Genomic DNA, 17791 nt, shown 5'->3' on the forward strand with positions numbered 1-17791 from the left:
TACATACATATCTGATGATTCTGACCAATGATCTTACCAATTGCAATAAAATCTTGAAGTAGTACTTTCTGACATTATGGCACTTCTGGGAAGAGATGGGAAGTAATGGGGAAAAATCCAGGTCTTATCAGGAATTTAATGCTCATATAATTATTAAAATTTTATTTATTTATTATTACATTTATATCCTGTCCTTTCACTCAAAGCAGACCAGGGCAGCAACTGGATGAAGGCATCCAGCCCATTAAAATAATTTTGCTTAAGATCTGCCTAGCCCATATATGATTCCATTTGATCTAAAGGGGTGGTCATGGGGGGAATCTACTTTTACACCAACGGTGTTGAGGTAATGCAAGTGTTAACAGCAGATTATAGTAAGCCTGGAACAGTGAGTGCTTTTTCAGGAAGAACTTTCCTAGATAGCATGACAGAAATATGGAGGGTACATACATAAGGAGATAGTCTAGGAAGTGATTCTAGCAGATTTTAATAATTTCTGAACTGGTGGTCACTGCAAAAACAACAAGGGGCAAGAGTATTGGGGCACCTACAAGACATATATAAGCTCAGATGGTCTATATCAGGGGCCAGCAAACTTTTTCAGCAGGGGGCCGGTCCACTGTCCCTCAGACTTTGAGGGGGGCCAGACTCTTTTTTTTTGGGGGGGGAATGAACGAATTCCTATGCACACTAGGAATAATGCGGTAGGGGAAGGGCAGGCATAATAAAATAAAATAGTGTGCATTAAAGTGGGGTGGGGAAGGCTCAACAGACAAGCTCACCCACCACCACGCTGCTCATCCTCCCGCCACCCCCCCAAACCACACACAAAGAGACCCACAATCGCCCCACAGAGAAAATGTTGGCAAGTTCAGGATGAGAACGGCTGAGAAGGAGGGGTGGCGGCTCCGGAGAAGTGGCATCAGTGGGGGGAGCTGGAAGAAGGGGTGAGGGGGGCGAGTAGTCTTCCTCCCCACCCACCCCAGCAGCTTTCTCAGTTTGCCGCCTGCCTCATTTGCCGAAGGGCTGGCGGTGGTGGCGTGAAACGGGCTTCCTCCTCGCCAAGAGAAAGAGCTGTCACTGCCACCACTTCTTGTCAAGCGGGTAAGCAGAGTGAGCTTGTCTGCTCCGCTCCCTGGTCCACAGGAGCACCAGGGCAGCGGCAGCGATGGGAGGAAGATTATTATTATTATTATTACTACTACTACTATTTTCCCAATGGCCTGACTTGGAGGGAGAATAAGAGGCGAAAGGCTGGTGGGAAAGGAGAGAGAAAGAGAGAGAAGAGGATTTTTCCCCTTCCACCATCTAACTCCGCACGCTCAGCTTCCGGGGGCATAATACAATACTAATAATATTAATGATATCGGGGTAAGTAAGCAAGCAAAGGTGGCCCGGCCCTCTACCCGAAACAAAGAGTGGTGGGGCGTGTGGAGGCGGTGAGTGGTGCCACCCAGACCTACACCTTTTCTTCTTGTTGGAGCTGCCCGTCATGGCGCAGGGCTGCATGGTGGCAGCAGCGTTATTGTCATTGGAAGCCAGCTTGACTGCCCAGATGGAGTTTCCACTGAAGTAAACCAGACACGGCGTTTGATGCCAGAGCAGCTCGCCCTCTTCCTCCCATCGCCATCGCTGGCAGTCTCGGCGGGTTCTTAAATGGCCAGGCAGGCTGGATCTAGGACCCAGCCAGGCCTGATCAGGCCCAGAGACTGTAGTTTGCTGACCCCTGGTCTATATAGCCTACTTCATGATATCCAGTAGACTCTGGCCACAAAAGCTTTTTAGCAGATTTTATGACATTCTGTATTCTTGGACATTGCCAAGGTACAGTGGCGAATTTAGGGCTGTGCAAGCACTGGGTGTTGAGCCAGGGGGCACATTCTCAAAGCAGGGAAGGTAAGTGAGGCATCAGACTTTGGGAAGGAGGTATGAGTCTCTGGTTGGTTGAGTTCACAATTCTGCTTTATTTTTAAAGAAGCTTTTTAGTTATTAAGTTACATATTTTGTGTTTTCATTTTGTATTTTTATGTTGTAAACTACCCAGTGATCTTCGGATGAAGGGTGGCATATAAGTTTAATAAATAACAGTAATAATAACTGAGTTGGAAACACCTGTCTAGAAGGCAAGAGTGCATAGTAAGACTAAGCATGTGCTTAGTTTCTAGGCCCCATCGTTTGCTTGCAGGCCTAAGACTCAACTCTCATGTTCATCAATTCCTGATCTTTCACAATCCAGCCTTATTTATTTTTACATTTATATCCCATCTCCTCCCCCAAACAACTTTGGGAGGTATAGAGGTTCTCCCCCTCTCCACAGTATTTTCACAACAATCCTGTGAAGCAGGTTAGACTGTGTTGGGGGCTTGCCCAAGGTCACCCAGTCAGCTTCATGGTCAAATGGGAATTTAGACCCTAAAACTCTTAATGACAGTACACTGAACTCTTAGAAGTACCTCTCCATTTGCATACAATCGGCATGTGTGCAAGCGCTGACACATGCTCTGTTTTCACCACCACAAGGGGATGGGGGCTTACACACGTCCTGCAGAAACGTGTGGTGCATCAGAATGTAACCCCCGCATAAATGGGGAGTTGTCTGTACACCCTTCACCAATGCAAATTACAATTTTCTTTAAAGCATAACATAAAACCAGAAAAACACAAATACCATACATTAATCAAAAGAACAGATGCAATAAAACAGCACCAAATCTATCAGTACCAATACATCAGTTGAATGAGTGGTATAGTAAATAGTAAAATTCTTGGTACTGGATTCAGAAACTAGCCTAAAAATGGACTTGCTAGGTAGGTTTTGGCAAGTAATTTTTAAAGACACAATTCTTACTCATGAATTTAGAGTATTAGTTATCTCTTTTATTGAGACTTTTCTATTATGTATAGTGCTTTCTGTATGCAAAAGCTGTGGGCATAATCCAGTTGGTACGTTAGCACTAAAGAAAAGGCTGGGGATCAAGTCAATGTGTTTGCTAATGGAAGAAGCTGCAAGGCAAATATCTGCAAAGTACCCCTTCCTTCTGCAGTGTCAACATCCCCCCCAAATATCAGCTCCAGAGCATAGGGGAGTCTTCCGTAACAGGCTGGAAGATGGTTTAACCAACCAGGCTCCATCCATCTGCCAAAGCAGCAGCTGCAGGGGGACTACTTAAGATTACACAGTCCATTTAATTCCTATCTCAGCTCAAGAAGAAACTAAAGAGAGACTGTGATGTAATATTCATCCAATACTGAAAGACATTTAAAACATGTATGTCATTTACTGGTTTTAAAACCAGGTTAAAAAGCCACACCAAAATTTCAAGTAATGCACTCCAATTTGCAGCAACCATCTTTTTGAGCCCTATTCTACACATTGACTCTACTCTGGTCTGCTTAATGTACAGCTGAAGCTCAGCTATTATGAATCATGACATCACATAAATCGATGCTCACCCTGACAGCTCGTATACCAGCTTTCCAGAGTCAGTATCACATACTTTGATGTTGCCACTTCTGCCAGTCCCAGCTTCAATTAAAGCAAGCATCCAGACCAAGTGCCAAAAGTTGACAGTGTGCAAGATTGCTAACTATGCTTAGCACTAGACAAGCAGTTCTTGGAATGGAACTGCAAGCAGTTCCATTTAGCGCCACCTCTCATTCCTACGAGCTGCAAATACAGACCCTCTAGAATCATTCCAGCAAATACAAACTCCATCAGCACTCTTACAAGAGTGCACCCTCCCCATCCTTCACAAGGCAATTTAATTCTCCAATAGTTCCATTCTTCCTTGTATCTGAAGGAGGAATTACTAGCCCAACAAAATGTGTTCCATCTGGAAGCAGCTATGCATGGCTCAGAAGTGGCCCTTAGCTTGGATCTCTGTGTTGTCAAAACATGTAACTCCTTTTTATCAAGGTTTTTATACATCAGTACATTTGTCAAGCATTGGAAATTCCGTTGCCAGTATGAAACAGCTGTCTAAACGTACTCTGCTTTGGTGAAAACAATGCTGTTTGCTCAAAACAGCAGTGCCAGGATTGGGGAGAAATCAACCAGCTATGCATTATAATTCACTGGCCAAACACAGCTGTTTTAAGTGTGGATAAGGAGCTTGTTTGCCAGTGAAATAAGCATCTAAAAAATGGAGGGGGAAAGTGAGAGGAGGATAGTTATATTGCATGAGGACAGTCATTTGAAGTTTAATCAGTGGCCAAGCTTGGAAACCAGAACATGTTAAAATTTGTGTCTCCATTCATCCCAAAATATTTTTAAAAATCTACATGACTTCATTATCACACAATGACACAAGGTCCAATACCTGATCTATCAGGCACTACCCCAGTGCAATGTCCAAAAACATACCATCAGTGAGTCTAAACTGGACAAAGAAGTCACTCATATCTACCTTCACACTGGGTTCTTGGAAGAATCTTCCATCTTGTTTTTATCACGTTTTCCAAGATCTGCAGGCCATAATACTGAAAATTGGAGAAGTGAAACATGTGAGTATGCTGGATGATTTAACAATAGCTTTCAGGATTCTCATTCAAGCTGACATCATTCACACTTAACATCTAAGATTAAGTCTGTTAAAAACAAGTCTATTCACCCATTTATTGAGCTTTTCCCATGCATTTTCCTTATTTTACCCTCTTATATTCTAAAGTCCTGCTGCTTTTGATCATGGTTACATTAGAAAGGGAAACAAAAAAAATGTTTTGCAAAGCCAAATGACTTATGTGTAAGGGGAAAAATGGCAGCCACATAAAAATGAATAGCCTAAATGACTGCTCACAAGTTCAAGCACACAACCAAGTTTAGCAACTTGGATGAGCATGGGCTTCCTGGCACTTGAGCTGTTAAGACCAGGGCTTAACATAGTATATCTACTAACACTTTCTGAAGGATGTATTTTCTGCACTTCACTGGTGTGTACTTAAGGAACAGCAAGACAGCTCATAGGTTGTTGTTTTTTTAAAAAAGATACAGTAGTCTCTCCCCTGTAGCAGCTATATCTACTGTTTAACTTTTGTGCTCAGTCAAAAGTTCACCATTTCTAGATACACTTCTAAAGTTGTTTTACCACCCAGATAAGCCTCCCAAAGGCATGGTTCAAATGGATACATTTATAGGAAATGAGAAAAGCTCTTCAACCCATTTTATTCCATTTATCTCAACGTAAATATGTCCAATAGACCTCTATGATAAGTTGTATCAGACTAAGGTCATCATTAAAAGCAACAACAGAGAAGAGGAGGAAAAGGGGTCAAAGAGATGCCGCTTTCCCTTTAATCAGAAACCAACACTGAGGAGACAGGAGGCAATACCTGAAAGGCAAATCTATGTTTTAATGTTGATGGCTGGTGAAGATTTGGCTGAGAATAAAAGTTCTTCAAGTCTGTTAGTGTCTATACAAAGTAGGGTAATTAGAATTTCAGCCAAAGGGATCATGTAAGCCTCATTTTAAATAAGTAGCACAATGTAGACTGTCCCAAACTACATTGTACTCTCCAGTTGGTTGATGGTTGTTTACATTTTAACTTCCCACTCTCTTCTACGGTATTAGTATTTTATATATTTTAGAATTCCACATCTTCATAAAAGGAGTAAATTTAGTTATGTATCTGTGATATTTCTAGCCTAGTTAATGATCTTCCATTGTAGAAGCCGGTGAAACATTTCAATCTGAAGATGCAAGTCAAGGAAGTTATATGCAAAAGGTGGGAAAGAACACCTGCAGCTGAATATTTGCTTGTTGTTTTTCAGCAGGTCGCATTGCTGAAGTACACAGCTAAGTTTGTAAAACTGAATTGCAGGTTGCCTCCTCAGCAGTAGGAACTGGTGCCAGAGAAGCAGCAAGCAAAGCTTTGGCAATGCTTGAGGTTCTCTTCTCCCCCCCACCCACCGATGCACATAACTTCTTTGTATTGTGGCCTAAATCTCAAGTGAACAAACATTTCTACTGAAAAGTGATGGCATTCATGAAGCAGCTCTGAATAGGTTCCCAAGCTGTTCATCAGCAGTCACTGCAGTGTATGCACCACATCTGTGCAATGGGGTGACTCCCTATGGGCAGGATTTCACCTGTAATAACTCCCTTTAAAGTTGCTCAGTGATACACAATCTGTGCAAATATCCCCCTTGCCTAATGCGCATCCCAATTCTCTCTGGGACTAATCTTGCTCAAAGTATCTATCTTTAACATATAGAGGATGCCCATCAGTGAAGCAAATGATCCTGAAATCCCTAAACCTGCCAACAAATGAGTTTCTAAATGCCACAAGTAGGTATGTCAAATGGAAGGCCAGAAAGGGTGTTACTATAGTTCAGAACTACCACATTCCCACCCTGCGGCAAGCCCTAGAGACGATGAATGGCAGGTATACATTCCTCCATTCTGCCTGGTTCAGAAGGCTATTTGGTAGAAGAGATGAGATGACATAAGATTATGAGCATGTGAAATTTTGGCTAGTCTGTCAACACATTCACCAACAGTTTCAACTGTAATTTTCCCTGTCTCATCTTCACGTTGAAGCATCTTCTGATTCTATTCCCACTTTACTAACAAAGCAATGAGATTTAAGAATAATCACAATGAATATACAACGTATTTTACCAAATCAAACCTAAACCAGCCCAACCCAGTATGGTCTAGTGGCTGGCAATGGCTCTCACAGGACCCAAGCAAAGGGTCTTTCCAGGATCCTGTTAGCTGGAGATACCAGAGACTGACCTAGAACCTTATTCATGCAACGCTCATACACTTAATTCCTCCCCTAGCAAACTACTGGTAACCACACAAACACACTAAGAACTAATTTACAGGCTACATGTAAAAAGTGATAGATGCAGTGACTCTTGCATCTTTTTTTCTATGCTTCCATGTAACATGAGACATCTCTCTTCCATGAGTAGCATGCATGCACATGCACCAACACATGTGTGCATATAACATGCAATGCAGACCTAGTATAGTAGGGAGGGAAAATAATCAAGTTGCATTATGACCAGTTTGTTTTCTCTTCTTATTGTTATGACAGCAGCCAACATATATTACAGCTATTTTTCTCTCTCCAAAATTAATAGGTGTTACATTCCTGTAGCAAATATCTTGCAAAAAGAAGTTGTCAGGACTACCTACAAAAATATGCGTACAAAACAATCCAAGGTTTTATATAGTTTTCCCCCTCCCATTTTTGTTATATTTTAAGCCTCAAAATTTTATTTATGTAGGCAAAAGATGGGACAGAAATTACAGATTAAGGAAAATATTTTAATACAATGATCCCTGTGGCAGAAATTTTTAATGGGACACTTATTCTATGTACAAAACCCATACCCACCCCACCACCCAAGAAACCAAAACAAGGAAAAAAAGCAATTGATGAACAGAATTCAGTTAAAGGGAATCAAAAGGGTAGACCTTGTGGAGGCCTGCCGTCAAAGCCTAGCTGTGTCAGTTGCACAGGAAGACACCCCTTTTCTTCCTATTACAAGCAATCAACATAATGGAACATTATGATTAATATCAGGTAGTGTTAACAGCTTTAAGAAAAAAAATGACTGCATAAAAGCCAAATGTCATAGTGCATAAATTTAGCACCAAATCATTTGCAATTTATGTAAATTGAAGAATTCTTTACCTGTTGCTTTCTTTCTGTTCCTCTAATCATCTCATTTTTCACAAGACAAATTTGAGTTTTAAAAAATACTGTTGATAAAATCAACTTTAACATTAGTAATGTCTGTGAGTATAAAAAGCAAAGTTTACCAGGCAAGCAAACAGGCAAACATGGTTACTTAAATTTAGTACTTTGAGGAAGTTCTTAACTTTGCCCTAAAATTTACAAAGCCTTTTTCTTCCCAAAAAAGTTAAGACTTTCCTAAGTGCCATCCGAATTCTGAAGGAACTAATCAGCATGGCTGTTTTCTATCTCAACACAAGTTATGGCAAATTTTGTGTGTTCAATGAATGTGGCCATGCACAAGTTTCTCCAACTATATGACAACCACTTTCACATGTTTGGCAACTCATATTTAAACCTTTAAAGTTTCTGAAGCAAAAACATAATTGCAGTAGGCTGAAGAATGTCTACTTTAGCCAGACTATCCTGATGGTATGGTTTGATTAACTGTACTGCAAGCAACTACAGATTGTATTCAACTGAAGTGTCTGGGGTGCCTAGCCTGCTTTAAACTGCGCAGGACAATACCAGTCTTTCAAAAAAATATTGAGGGATGTATTTTGCCCTCAGTTAAGTGCACATGGCTCTCATTAACAGAAATGAAAGCCAAACACATTATCTAAAGACATGATACGGCTATAAGATTTTATAACACTCAAATCTGTTCATAATTCAACAAGAGTTTTTATACAATTCCCAAGTGACTTATAATTTTTCAAGCCTTTTATAAGAAAAAGTAACTGACAACCTCATGGATCAGACTAAAGGATTGAAGAAGCAATAAAAAAGTTAAACAAATGCTAAATCTAAAAATTGAGATACCTTCCTCAAAGCCTGAGTGGAAGAAAGGTCAAGATCAATTGGATATCCTATACTTACTTTGGTGTTCATATTCTGAGAGAATTCCAAAATAGTATCAACTCTTGTCCATGCATCAGGGTGCTCCTTTAAGTGAGTCAAGACCTCCTGTGCCATCCTTTGCTAGAAAAGCGGACACAATGAGTTAACAGCTTTCAAAACAGCTTATCGCACATGGTTTTACAGCATTACTTCCCAAATTTTGGATAGCTGAGGCAAACTTTTTTCAGCTTTAAAAATTAGATGCACACTTCTCAGCAGTGGCACCCACCCTGTGAACACCCTCCCATCAGATGTCAAGGAGATAAAAAAGCCTACAGTGGTACCTCAGGATGCGAATGGGATCCGTTCCGGAGCCCCGTTCGCATCCCGAAGCAAACGTAACTAGCGACGGCGCTTCTGCGCATGATGTCATTTTGAGCATCTGCACATGCAGCAAAACCCAGAATTAACACGCTCTGTTACTTCCGGGTTGCCCGGAGCGCAACTCGAATGCGCTCAACACGAAGCATATTCAACCCGAGGTGTGACTGTACACAACTTTTAGAAGACATCTGAAGACACCCCTGTATAGGAAAGTTTATGTTTAATATCTCGTATTTTTATATTTTGTTGGAAGCCACCCAGAGTGGCTGAGGGAACCCAGTGAGATGGGAGGGGTAATAAAATAAAATAAAATATAATAATAATAATAATAATAATAATTCATTGCAGTACCAGAAATCACTTCACTACCCACATTTCTCTGCAGGCCACTAACCAGGCTGTGCTTCTTAAATGAAAAGAGATATGCCCAAAGCAGCAACTCAAGCAAACATCACCAGCAGCCTTCCCTGAACACAGGTACTGTTACTGGGTTTTTTGCTTCAGAATTGTCTAGATAATCCAGTCATATCTGAAACAGATATTTAAAGCAAATGCCCTGTCCCCAACAGAGATTGACCAGGAGGTGGCAAGGCCAGAGCAGTGTATCTTATAGGGCACACAGTAGGCAGCCTGCTCTGCAGATGGTACTTTGAGAGAACAAGAGGCTTCAATGATTACATTTCTTTCACGTAGGACAATCACTGTGCTCTCACAGTACACTAGCACACCCTGGCACAGTGCTTGGGAATTACTGGTTAAGTAATTAAATGCACTTTTCATGGTGGGGAAATTTTAGGCAATTGTGTGTCTTTATGGAAAATTCTCTAGCTAGGATAGAATATTGATCTACAGTAAGGAATCTGCCAATACTACTAAATATGCTTTTGAAAGTCCAAGGTATAATCTTTATTTCTACTCATTTCAAAACAGCTTTTAAGGATCAAAAAGAAAAAACGTTTCATAGTTGTTTCTCAACCACTGATAGCAAATAAAAACTAACGTTGATGGTACATTTTTATTTAACAGAGAACAAGCACACAAAAATTTACTCCAAACTAATGTAGGACTAAGATCATCTGAATTTCAAGACATAAACTTTATAACACCTATGACAGGTAGAAAAGGCAAACAGTGGTACTTCTTGACAGTTGGAACCATCTCTGCTCTCCTCCCCAACCACACTGTTGGGGGGGGTTTTCCCTAACCCCCAGAGCAGATTTGGGAGATATATGGGGCAGACAGGAGAGAAGAGGTTGGGGAAAACCCAGTTCTCCTAATAGGAGTCCTTGAGATGGCTTCCACTAGTACCCTGGATGATCTGAATTGGGACCACAAACTTTTCCACGAATCACTACACTTGTTCAGAGATCCACTAGAAAGCAAGAAACACCCTAAAATTAGACTGGAACACAGACACTCAATTCTAGAAATCTGATCACTACTTTCCAAGGCATGATGCAACTATGCAAGACACCCTACAGCAAGCTGCTGTCAAAGATGCAAGGCATGGAACTTGAGAGTGTGTGTGTATTTGGGGTGGGGTGAAGGGGTATTGCAAACCACCAACTTGAATATCAACTTCAGAATCAGCTGCCAAGAACCATCTTAAGAGAAAAAGGTTCCTGGTGCTCTGAATCCCAATCTATTGTATACCTTTCAGTTGCCTGGTAGAACTACTCAGGGTCTGAAGTTCTAGTGTTTAATTCATACCTTCCCACTCACCATGGTGAATGCCTCAAGTAGAGAGGAAAGCAAATACTGATTCAGAGAAATGCTTCTATAGTGCACATCTTCCCCAAACAATAGATTGTGGAACCTTCAAGCTTTAAGTGCTTGCCAATTTAAAACAGAACCCCTTTTATGTTCTTCTGCAATTCTGCTTCACTGATGCCACTAAATACGCCGCAACTCTGCCACAAGTCCAGGAGGGGAATTTGTATCTGGCCAAATCATTCTGACCTGTAAGTGTGCCATACTACATAAAAACTAGTCCAGCTGGACTATTCAGCTCAGTTCAACAACTTAGGCTGCAAACATGAGTAGTGGAGAAAAAGCAATGGATTAGACCAGGTACCTCCAAACTCGGCCTTCCAGATGTTTTGGGACTACAATTCCCATCATCCCTGACCACTGGTTCTGTTAGCTAGAGATGATGGGAGTTTTTGTCCCAAAACAGCTGGTAGGCAGAGTTTGGGGATGCCTGTATTAGACCAGCCTTCAGATATTGATGGACTACAACTCCCATCATCCTGGACCACTGGCTATGCTGACTAGGAATTATGGGAAGGCATCTGGGAAGGCAACTGTTCAGAGATATGGAGGGATGAGGAACAACATGAAGGTAATAAGGGTACCTCAAGCAGAAACCAGTGTGTTTATGGCTGCAGATTGGGGTATATACAGAAGGTCTGACAAGTTTCTGTCTAGGCAGCAGAATGGGATGCTTACTGCCCTATCAGAGGACTTGGACTGACTGCCCAGTCTGATTTCAGTGGCTCTTTTTAAGTTTGATGTCAAAATATGCTTCTAAGCACTTTAGAAGTATAAAAGCAGATTACACAGAATTTATAATTCTGAACAGAATTTGGAAGAGGTCACATAATAAACATTTAAACTACTTAAGAGACACAGACATACTATAGGCAAAGGAGACAGCAATCTGCCTTGCACTTAAAAGTCCTATGAATAAATGGGACAGAAAACTGGACCAGAATACTTATCTCTAAAAAATTTAAAGAAACAAACAATAGTAAATTCAGTCACATTCCATCTTTCTGTTACTGGCATGAAAAACAAGACAAGAAGCCATCAAGGTATTTTTCAACATAACTGTAGCATTCCTGCTGGCTTATTCTCTTCAGATGCAGCTTGACTGCTAGTCAAGTTTTACTAGCATATGATAAGTCTTCAAAAGAACCAGCTATTTTTTCCTGTACAGATATACTTTAGACATAATAAACTGCAGGTTTCTAGTTCTCAAACATATACTGTACCTGGGCTCCTTCTCCATGATACAGGCAGTTCACCACATTATCCAACAGATTTATATCCAATTTCTGGTTGAAATCCAGCAGCTGCCGTGCTGCATGGTCTGCTAACATTGTCATAATTGCTGGCATAGATTACTGCAAATTTAAAGAAAGAAATCAAGTTACAGAATTTACTTATGTTTAATATAATAGAAATTCAAAGTTCTTCCCAGCTGCCTTTAAGACCACTTCAGCTCCCATCATTTACTACTGGTAACATATTCAAATGTTGAACTTTTTCTTCAGTGTAAGCCAACCATAATTGTCATACTAAATTTTGTAATACTACACATAAATAAACTTATGCCTGGTTAACTTCAAAATAAAATTATGCCAGTGCTTAAACCAGGAGTTAATGAGTCACAATATGTGTTCATTACATCAAATGCTGAAGTATTTTACAAAAATGTGTGCATCTTTAAAATGTGAAAAGAGTGGCATCCGATTCCGGTTCTCCCTGAGCCACAATAAATTAATAATGTAAAGTGTAAGAGAAATGGTCAAAAGAAACAAGAAATGCTAAAGCACTGACAGATTTTTAAAGGGTCGGGGAGGCAGGGGAGAATGCTAACTTACTGACCCAATAAGATCATTAACACATGAAATTATTTATGTTGAACAAACAACTAAGTCTACCAGAACATATCACTGAGTGAACAGCTGTTAAAGGCAACAAGATTTGCTATTACCCCATAACAGTCTTCTCAACCTACCATCCAGAGAAGTAGACAGCAGGCATGCATAAAATTTGATCACAGCTGAAAAAGTGGTGCTAATCCTGCTATACAGTAACATTAATATGGTGTCCCACTCAGAAAGCTTAACATCACACCCAGGAAACTTTACCAAAAACACAGTGCATCCCTAAACATATCTACTCAGAAGTCAGCCGCATCAAGGTTTACTCCCACATGACTGTAATAAGGACAGCAGCCTAAGTGTCCTAAAGGATTAAATTCTTACAGAAATACATATACAAGTTTTGACAGTGGGACTTAGAGCACAAGATCAGCATTAACCAGTTGAGCAGAATAAAATCATAGCTAAATAGTTAATGGACAACAACTGTTGCTGAAGACAGCCTGGTGAACTGGAATAAATGGCAAACTAAGGCTACTCATCACACACTTAGAAAAAAAGTGCATTGAACTCATTGGGATTACATTTGCATTGGTCTGGGCTGCATTAACCATCATAACCATAACTGTGACAAGCAAAGAAACAAATTTCTTTTCTGAAGAACACACTATATTTAATTAGATACAAGCACAGCAGTTATGGTTTACATCTACAATGCTATTGCTACTTACTACATAACAATTTAAGTGTTCAATTTCTCACAATATTACTATTTAAAACAAAAACTAAGGCTACCCCCCATATTTGGTAGTACTTTCCTTAAGTTCCCTAGCTCCAAGTATCAAATTACCACACCTCTTCTATGCTTGGCCACACACCCTTTATTGCTGCATCTACTGTTCCTGACTAGACAGTTACACACAACAGCTCAGAAACAGTTTTCATGCATCTTCCACCTCCAACTAAAACACACAAAACTGCATGTTAGGTCTTATAAGTCTTGCAAATGCAGAAAGACAAGAGCACTTTGCCACTTGTAATCTCTTTAGATCAGATAGGTCATTTTAAAGTACAGTAATGGGTGGGAAAGGCTAGAATGCATCAAGTTCACGTATATGAGCAGTAAGTTCAATAAATACATTAATGAATCTAGACTGAAAGTCACTGGAATGCAAATAAGTTTAAGATATAGAATACTAGAAACATCACATAATTTCTATCCAAATAAGCTATTATATTACATGTGAACCCTATCTAACCATCTGCCCAAGGAACACCATTTGGAACACATGCTGTCAATAAAGAAAGGTTTTCAAAGGGCTAGCTTTTGCTGTATACCTATGTGATTTGTTCCATATCATTAACCTTACCTAGATTGTGAAAATTGGTTCCTCCCTTTGCACTCAATTCCTCCAAGTTCGTTAGCAACTTTACTGCCACTTTTTAAATGCACACTTTTGTTGAGTTTTATCAGAAAAACTACCACATTGAGAAAACAAATGGCCAATTACAGAGCTCACAATGTATCAATCCTGTTGACGTTCAAAGCAGTATTCACTGAGGTACTTACTGCCACTAACTGATTACAAAACAGCTATCAGACAAGCGTTACCGAAAGTAAGCTCTCCAAAGTTCTAAGTATGCCCACATCAGAAAGCCCGTACATTTTCAGGAAAGTTAAACCAATCTGCACACAACCAGAAACCTACAGGAGGCTGCAGAATACGAAACTTTGGACTGCAGTCTGCCCCTCCCCCTATAAATGCTTCGCTAACGTTTCCTCGAAACAAGGCATTAACTTCCGATTACAGAAAAACGTGAATTAGAGGAGGCTCGCTGAAACCAGTAATAGATACGTAACGTAAACAGATGCAGCACATGGGGTACATCCGAAGACGGCAGTTACACACCCACCCACTGGAAAGGCCTCGGCTGCCGCCCTTCGCCAAACAGCAGACACACTGCAGCACATGCAACATTCACGCTGCTACTACTAGCGACACACAGCTAACGCTTACGATCTGCACTTAAAAGAACAACAACCCCAAACCGCCCGAAATATCTAACAAGGGTCACTAGCTCCGGGCACGCGAAGCTTTAAAGAGATTTTTGTTGCCTTTCCTCCCCGACAGCCGTAAAGAGCAGCTGGGCCACTGCAGCCCCTCCCTCCTCTATCCCTGCTTTCTATACAGGGCCCCCACGTGATCCAGACGGACGTTTCACTAGTGCTGCACAGCGAGAGAGGCACAAATATATTTCTGGAAACTTCCACTCCCAATAATTCAGATTATGCTCCTTAATTTCTCCACCCGCTCTCCAGCACCCCCAAATATACTTCCCCCACCGAAAGGAGGAGGCCCTACCTCTAATCTCCCGCCAGGCCGCCTCCCTCCTCCTGCCCGCCTTGCGTTTTGCCCACCCAAGCTCCAGTTTCCCAACCCCACACTTGCTGCTTTGCTTCATCCTCCAGGGATGGCTTTGGCTTGCTGGGACCTTTCGGGCTCTCCTTCCCCATCCAATTACTTCAAGGCCTTCGTTTCTCGTCCTTCCAACAGCTCCCACGCTTTATTTAGATCAAGGCGGGATCCAAACGAAGGCCAACCCCAAACAGAGGTTTCTCTTTCCAAGGCTCGTGGCCTTGGTTTGCATACACACCCCCTTTCCTCCCCCCTTTTCCATGAGGCTTCACAGCACACCTCTCCACGCTTAGCCATGCCCACATCTTACACCCCCTACCCCAAGGAAGAGGCCCCGGACTTTGTTTTCTAAAACACATCCATCCTCCTCCCCATCACTGCTTTCTCCTAGGAAAACAATGAGTTCATCAACATAACGTTTAGGCCTTGAGATTATAGCACGCAACATCACTTCCAGGGTTTCACACCATTGCTATTTTCATACTTTCCGCTTGTCCAAATGCTGCATCCTAAAATGCATGAAGTTCTCCCCCGCCCCGCCATAAAACTTCACCCCCCCCTGGGATTGTATCCACTCCCTACTTTCTTCTCCAGTGCTCCCTCCCCACCTTTCCCAATCCAATCTCCCACTGGTGTACCATCATGCACAAGTTTCACAGATGAACTCTCACTTACCTAATTGAGTATCACAGCTACTTCTCGTAGAGAGGGAGCGGAGAGCAACAATAAAAAAATAAAATAAAAAAAATCCAAGCAAAGCCAAGAAGTAGGAGGAGGAGGAGTGGGGTGAAAAGACCTGTCCAGCCTTCCTTCCTTTTCAACTCCCCCTCTGCAAACAACACACACACACTGGGGAAACAAAGCGTCTATTTTTACATGCGCCCCCGAAAAGTCTGCTTCTTCCAAGCCCACCCGCCCTCGGCCCCCAACAACCACCACAACAACAAAAGAAGCCCCACTGGACTTACTACCAAAAAGAAGGGGGTCGGGGGCAGAATGGGTGAATTACTAGGAAGGGAGGGGGGAGCCTGGGAAAGAAAACACACCCACCCAACGCACACACTCAAAAAGTCACTTTCTGCCTCCCAAACTCAGCAAAGTTGCTAACACACCCACATGGAGGATCAGGGCTTTGCCACCCATTCAAACACATGCACACACCTCCAACACCCCCCTTCCTGCTCCCCACCCCACGACAAAAAGAGAGGGGGAAAGAATAATACAAAAGGGGCAATAAGACAAGAGAGGGTTGCTTCGTCTAACAAGAGGGGAAGGGGCAACTCCTGGGCCCTCTCTCTCTCTCCTCCCCCTTTTTCCTGCCTCTCCCGCCCTTTCCTCGAGATTCAGTTGTATGGGGACGCTATACTCTCTCACGCTCGCGTATATATACAGAAACACACGGCAAAACTATAAATATATATAGATATATGTATGTATATATATTTCTCTCTCTCTCTGTTTTTAAAAAAAGCGGTTTCAAGAAGCCTCCAGCGCAGGTGAGGCAGCCACGCTGCTTGGAAGGGAGATGGGCCAACCCCTTCGGTTGGGGCCTACAAGACAAACACAACACCTCGTCCCCCGAAAACGAGGGGAGATGGGAGGCAGACGATGGACCAAAAGGAGGTGTTCGCCTCAGCGAACCACCCCGTTATGAGGGTAAAAAAAGAGCCCCACACAGAATTATTATTCTTTTTTGGGGGGGGGTGTCCTCAAGGAAACTCCAGTGAGCGTGGAGCGAGTCGGCCAAGTCCCCTCACGGAGGTCCGCTCATCCCCCTTGGCTTAGCCCCCTCCCCGGCCCCGAAACCCACCCACCCCTTCCTCAGCCGCTCCACTCCTGCGCTTAATGAACCCCTCGCCCGCCTTTCACACGCACTCGCGGAAACACGCGCGCGCCCCCTTCTCCTCACGCAGCTCGCTCCTCAGCGCCCCCCCTTCCTTCTCTCTCCACACACACGGCAAAAGGCGGCAAAAGGGGACCAAGCGCGGCGGCGGCTTCTTCTGCCTCTCTTTTTTTTTGACCCCCGCTCCCCCCTTTTTTTCTTTTCTCCCTTCTCCCCCTCTTTCGGCGGCGGCGGCGGCGCTTCTTCTCCTTCCGCTCGTCCCCCTCCTCCGCCTCCTCCTCCTCTAGTGCCACAGACTCGGAACCGGCTCAAACCGGTTCAGACTGGGAGATTCCATCTCGGTTTAGTTTTCAGCCCATGGCGCCTCGGAGCGCGCGGGAGGGGCGGGGCGGGGCGTGTGCGCGGAGCCTCCGCCCCAAACCGCCTCGCCGCCCCATTGGCTCCGAGCGGGTGACGGAAGAGGAGTGGGGTGGGCAAGAGAGAGAGAGGAGGGAGAGTGGAAGAAAACCCAACGCCAGAGACACACAGGCACACACACACGCACCACATTGCGCGGGACGCGGGCGGAAAAGGCAGCGCGGCGTCTCATTGGCTGGCCGGCACGTCCGTCTTTCTCCTCACTCCTTCCCCCCCACCCAAACCGCGCCCCGCCCTCCGCTTACTCATGAAGAGAGCGCGCGGGCTTTTCCGACAGGCCACGCCCCCTTTTTAAAAACTCTCCCGCAGAGGTTGGCTGGGAGGAAACGTGAAGAAAGGCCGTGTGGGTGGCGGTGACAGTAGCGGTGGGGAGGGGGCGTGGAAGGAGGGAGAGAGCGTGCCAGAGTGAGCGGGCGCGCGCAGCGTGGGCGGGACAAAGCAGCTCCTGGGCCGCTTCCATGATTGGACGCGGGGGGGGGGCTGTCTTTCTTGAAATGTCAGCCCTTCCCGCCCACCTCCTCCTGCTCCGTGCCTTCAAATAGCCATTCTCGCGGGCTTAATATGCTTTTAGCCGCAGCAGCAGCAGCCGCCTTTTG

At 43.3% G+C, this 17791-nt stretch overlaps 1 protein-coding gene across 7 annotated transcripts in view; it reads right to left on the reverse strand.

Annotated features, from left to right (window-relative positions):
• The window catches only part of XPO1 (exportin 1), a 39553-nt gene extending 21819 nt beyond the window's left edge, over positions 1-17734 (reverse strand). The window contains exons 1-5 of one of the 7 annotated variants that reach the window (XM_083494182.1): positions 15611-17123; positions 11904-12035; positions 8566-8667; positions 7425-7488; positions 4407-4479 (exon numbers count right to left, since the gene is read on the reverse strand). Coding sequence is in view for 4 of the 7 variants with exons in the window: in XM_083494179.1 (XP_083350305.1) it covers positions 4407-4479; positions 8566-8667; positions 11904-12029 (301 nt within the window). In the remaining 3 variants the exon portion in view is untranslated. Of the gene's footprint in view, positions 1-4406; positions 4480-7424; positions 7489-7644; positions 7708-8565; positions 8668-11903; positions 12036-12652; positions 14841-15041; positions 15161-15610 lie in introns of those variants that run through there. The other 6 variants (XM_083494183.1, XM_083494179.1, XM_083494178.1 and 3 more) reach the window with 6 other exon arrangements.
• Between the last annotated feature and the right edge of the window lie 57 nt (positions 17735-17791).

Source organism: Podarcis liolepis (genome assembly GCF_965112155.1).
Source record: "Podarcis liolepis genome assembly, chromosome: 3".
NCBI lineage: Eukaryota > Metazoa > Chordata > Lepidosauria > Squamata > Lacertidae > Podarcis > Podarcis liolepis.